At 58.5% G+C, this 2089-nt stretch overlaps 1 protein-coding gene across 1 annotated transcript in view; it reads left to right on the plus strand.

Moving 5' to 3' along the window:
- LOC104166326 (nuclear receptor ROR-beta-like) overlaps positions 1–2089 on the plus strand; it is a gene marked incomplete at its 5' end in the record, with an annotated part of 4807 nt that overhangs the window by 1922 nt on the left and 796 nt on the right. Inside the window, 4 exons of the mRNA XM_009706207.1 lie at positions 1–97; positions 1076–1183; positions 1572–1680; positions 2066–2087. The exon at positions 1–97 is cut by the window's left edge and continues 21 nt beyond it. Coding sequence (XP_009704509.1) covers positions 1–97; positions 1076–1183; positions 1572–1680; positions 2066–2087 — 336 coding nt within the window. The remainder of the gene's footprint in view (positions 98–1075; positions 1184–1571; positions 1681–2065; positions 2088–2089) is intronic.

Genomic DNA, 2089 nt, shown 5'->3' on the forward strand with positions numbered 1-2089 from the left:
ATCTCCAATGCCATCCAGTACGTGGTGGAGTTTGCCAAGCGCATCGACGGCTTCATGGAGCTCTGCCAGAACGACCAAATCATCCTCCTGAAAGCCGGTAAGAGCAGGGGACCCCACCGTCCCCCTTGCATCCCAACCGTCCCCCTCACATCCCCGACACCTCTCCTGAGCAGCAGACACGGTGCTGAAGGCATATCCCATTTTTTCTCTTGGCTAGTGCTTTCCTTTCAGGATCTCCCCTCCCTCGCCACCCCCAGTTGCCCCCAGGCTCAGCATCGGTGCGCGGGGAGCGGGTACTGGGCTGGAAGGAATTGAAGGTCATGTTTAAAGGCGATGGTATAGAGAGGGATGGGGGGAGTGGCCGCCCCAGAAACGGGGATGGAAACGAGCACAGCGGGTTTTCCCGTGGGAAGGGGGAGCAGGGAGGGAGAAAAGGAAAAGATTGGCCTCTTCTCCCAGCAAGAGACTGGGAAGGGGAGGACAACGGCAGCGCACATCCATGTCCCCCACCCATCCATCTGCCCGAGCCGGCGACGCCGTGCCCAGGTGAGGGACCTGAATGTGCAAAAGCCCCACAATGCCAAAAAAGGTGGAAAAGCCTCTCTAAAGTTTCTAAACTTTCAGGGCTGGGGAGCTGAGAGCCTCACCCAGCACAGGGGACGTGTGCCAGCATCCCGGCAGGGCAGCGTACCCTGAAGCCAGAGCTGGCCATGCCCAGCACACTGGAGTTTAACTCATTCTTTCATTTCTTCCTTCCATTTTCTTTTTCTTTATTTTGTTTTCATCCTCTCCTCTCTCGGTGCTCCACCATGACCTCAATCAATCTCTGTGTCTGGCTGCGAATGACTGGATAATATTTCCCTTTGGTGAAATATTGTGGTCACAATTGGAAACCTGGGGAAAAAAAACCCAACAAACTGGATTTATTGGAATAACCATTCCGCTCTTGGGAATGGACAATGTGGACTTCAAACTCGCACTGGGGCCTTTCCTCTTTCTTACATTTGGTCCTGGGGTGATGGAAACCCCCCCTGCCCTGCCCTGCCCTCGTCTGCACTTTCTCTGCCTACGTCAGGTTGCCTCGAGGTGCTCCTGATCCGCATGATCCGCGCGTTCAACCCCTTGAACAACACCGTCCTCTTCGAGGGGAAGTTCGGCGGCGTGCAGATGTTCAAGTCGCTCGGTAAGAGCCGCGTCGCTGCGCCTCTCTCGGGGCTCTCCTCTCGTTTCCATCCCTGGATGAGGCTGGGGTTTGCAGCCAGGTGAAATGCAGCATCCCTGTGGCTGGGCTGAATCCTGGGGGGACAGGATTTGAGGGGGGGACCCCTCTGTGTTTGCTCCCACTCCTGTTGGGATCGGGTTGATGTGTGCTGTGGTTGGGACCCGCTTCCCGCCCCAGCCCAAAGCCCAGTGATGCCGGGCATCCTCTGCCAGGGACCCCCCCTTCACCCATCTCATCTCCTGAAAGCCCTGGGTGCCGCTGGGGTCGGCCGGTGGGTGGGGTGTGGGGGTGCCACCGGGCAGCGTGGAGCTGTGACGTCCCCCTCTTCCCTGCTGTCCCACTCCATCAGGCTGCGACGACCTCATCGGTGCCGTCTTCGAGCTGGGGAGGACCCTGTGCCGCCTGCAGCTGTCGGATGAGGAGCTCGCCCTCTTCACCGCTTCTTCCCTGCTGTCCCACTCCATCAGGCTGCGACGACCTCATCGGTGCCGTCTTCGAGCTGGGGAGGACCCTGTGCCGCCTGCAGCTGTCGGATGAGGAGCTCGCCCTCTTCACCGCTGAGACCTGACCCGTAAATCTCAGTGCCGCTTCCTTGGTGGATGATTTCAGTTATTCCTGGGAAAGGAAGTTGGGGGGAAAAAAGACATCTAAAAATGCACGAAAAGCATCTGCCAAAACTCCTTGGTGGGAGGAGGAGCCGTGTCACCCACAGCGGGGTGGGGGGGAGTGGAGAGGGGCTGCCTGGCCGTGCCACTGTCCCCAAAGACATCCTGGAGAGAGGGAAGGGTTAAAAGAGCGAAAGGCCACTGCACCGGTGATGGCACTGACCCGGTCATCTCCTGTAGATCGCCCGTGGCTGACGGAGTC

This window comes from Cariama cristata, unplaced genomic scaffold (genome assembly GCF_000690535.1).
Source record: "Cariama cristata isolate BGI_N322 unplaced genomic scaffold, ASM69053v1 scaffold27298, whole genome shotgun sequence".
Classification (NCBI taxonomy): Eukaryota; Metazoa; Chordata; class Aves; order Cariamiformes; family Cariamidae; genus Cariama; species Cariama cristata.